Genomic DNA, 1,095 nt, shown 5'->3' with positions numbered 1-1,095 from the left:
AAAAAAAAAAAAAAAAAGAAGGCATGAAATAGAACGTACAGTTAGATTTAAGAAAACCTAAAAGCCATAGTCAAATATTCTGCTATTTCATACTTTTTAACCAAAAGCTAATAATGAGTGATTGTGTTTTCTCATCTTTTCAGGAGTCTGGGTGTATAACCATCTTTATTGCGCGCATGATGAAGCAATCTTCTCATACAGTTTAAGCCTTTTCGGTTTAAGTAAATAACATAATTAGCTTGCAGAAAGAAGTCTTATTTTCCAAGGACTAGAGGGTATTTTAAAATTCAGACTAAACTGATATGGGTCAAAATGAAAACATTACTCAAATGAAATAAGAGTTGGGATGAGTGAGTTACTATGTAAATGTTTAAGGAAACAAGCAACATACCAACCTTGAATATTTATGAACCAATATAGACCTCCTCAAACAGGACATATGTTTGATGTTTAAAATAAGATTTTATGTTAGCTTAGCAATTGCCAGAAGTCTACAGTTGGATCAACATAGCTATATGATTTTCATTATTTTGATGTTAACGTGACATAGAAACTTGCCGTGTAGTTTGCTTTTCTCCTCTATATTTCTGATGCTCTTTCTCTTATTTATTTTGGCTTATTTTGTTGATATTTTATTGTTGAACTCATAAGTTCTTCTAATTCAGTTTGATAGTATTTGCTTCATAGTTGTTATATTCTGTTTCCAACTTTAATTATTATGCTAAAGTTAATAGTTGTCAGAACAATCAGGGACAGCCAATTGCAACTCCCCTTGAAATTTTATTTTTCAGGACTATGCTGAGAAGGAGAATACCATAGCAAAAGCTCTGGAAGACCTGAAGGCCAATTTTTACTGTGAGCTCTGTGACAAGCAGTACTATAAACATCAGGAATTTGACAACCACATTAATTCTTATGACCATGCTCACAAGCAGGTAAGAAAGAGATTTTTAAAACTCTGGCTCCTTGTGTAGGATTTTGAATTGTGTGAACTACATAAATGTCATATTTTCACTTGACTTTCATATACAATTTTTAAGGATGTTTTTCTAGGGTGATAATTTGGTGATGTAGCAAAATCAATTTTTTAAAAGC

At 31.7% G+C, this 1,095-nt stretch overlaps 1 protein-coding gene across 1 annotated transcript in view; it reads left to right on the top strand.

Annotated features, from left to right (window-relative positions):
* The window catches only part of ZNF804A (zinc finger protein 804A), a 295,545-nt gene that overhangs the window by 235,357 nt on the left and 59,093 nt on the right, over positions 1 to 1,095 (top strand). Inside the window, exon 2 of the mRNA XM_003791455.1 lies at positions 792 to 935. Within this exon, the coding sequence (XP_003791503.1) occupies positions 792 to 935 (144 nt within the window). The remainder of the gene's footprint in view (positions 1 to 791; positions 936 to 1,095) is intronic.

The sequence above is a fragment of the Otolemur garnettii genome, unplaced genomic scaffold (genome assembly GCF_000181295.1).
Source record: "Otolemur garnettii isolate 467f Iridium unplaced genomic scaffold, OtoGar3 scaffold00048, whole genome shotgun sequence".
NCBI classification, from domain to species: Eukaryota; Metazoa; Chordata; class Mammalia; order Primates; family Galagidae; genus Otolemur; species Otolemur garnettii.
The sequence above is the reverse complement of the archived record's forward strand: the minus strand, read 5'-3'. Positions and strand labels throughout refer to the sequence as shown.